The 873-nt window shown below is 65.3% G+C and overlaps 1 protein-coding gene across 1 annotated transcript in view; it reads right to left on the reverse strand.

Moving 5' to 3' along the window:
- Nucleotides 1–140: 140 nt before the first annotated feature.
- LOC109279722 (plectin-like) overlaps nt 141–873 on the reverse strand; it is an 8,245-nt gene continuing 7,512 nt past the window's right edge. Inside the window, exons 9-10 of the mRNA XM_019474366.1 lie at nt 619–865; nt 141–206 (exon numbers count right to left, since the gene is read on the reverse strand). Of these exons, the coding sequence (XP_019329911.1) occupies nt 141–206; nt 619–865 (313 nt within the window). The remainder of the gene's footprint in view (nt 207–618; nt 866–873) is intronic.

Consider the following 873-nt stretch of genomic DNA (forward strand, 5'->3'; position numbering starts at 1 on the left):
GGGGGGCCACGGGGCCTGGGTGGCTGAGCGATGGGGCTGAGGGTGGAGCGATGGGGCTGAGGGTGCTCAGAGACTGTGGGGCGGGATGGGGGTGCAGAGGTTTCCAACACCCCAAGTCCGGTTTGGGGGACGTGTGACCATCAATAGGTGTGCAAGCGCAGCAGCAGATGCGGCAGAAGCAGGGTTAAGGGGCTGGGGGTGCTCAGCTGCAGAGCACAGATGTGGTTTCAGTCAAGCGATAGCGATAGCGAGAGGGGAAGAGCGACTCCAGCCCCAGATCGGACAGCGAAGAGATAACGAGCGGAGCTGGCATGAGGAGGAGATAAGAGCAGGGCTGGAGCCTTGGCAAGCAGCACGGCACAGCGGCGCAGCGGGGCCAGGGCAGCACGGCACGGCAGGGCCGGGGTGGCCAAAGAGCATCCTCTGCCACAGAGTGCAGGAGGCACCTCCAAAAATCTGTCACTGCCAGGCCAGAGGGATGGGGACTGTGCAGGACAGCCACGTGCAGGGACAGGGACCGTGCAGGACAGCCACGTGCAGGGACAAGGACCATGCAAGCACAGCCGTGTGCAGGGACGGGGAGCGGGCAGGACAGCACGTCCCGGGCTCTCTCCGTACCGAGTAGTTCTCCTTCTTGGCCGTCATGTTGGGGTTGCGGTCGCTCCAGTCGAAGTTCACCTCCTCCTCCTCCTTCTCGTTCAGCCACATCAGCTCCTTGGTGGCGGCGCTGACGAAGCCGTGGAGGCTCTCCAGGTGCCGCAGCCGGGACTTGGAGGAGTTCTGGGGACGGGCGCAGGGACAGGCCGTGTTCGCACCCTGCTCCCCACACGTCCCCCCCATGCCCGGCATCCTCCTCCCCGCACATCTCCCCCC

This window comes from Aptenodytes forsteri, unplaced genomic scaffold (assembly GCF_000699145.1).
Source record: "Aptenodytes forsteri isolate BGI_AS27 unplaced genomic scaffold, ASM69914v1 Scaffold777, whole genome shotgun sequence".
NCBI classification, from domain to species: Eukaryota; Metazoa; Chordata; class Aves; order Sphenisciformes; family Spheniscidae; genus Aptenodytes; species Aptenodytes forsteri.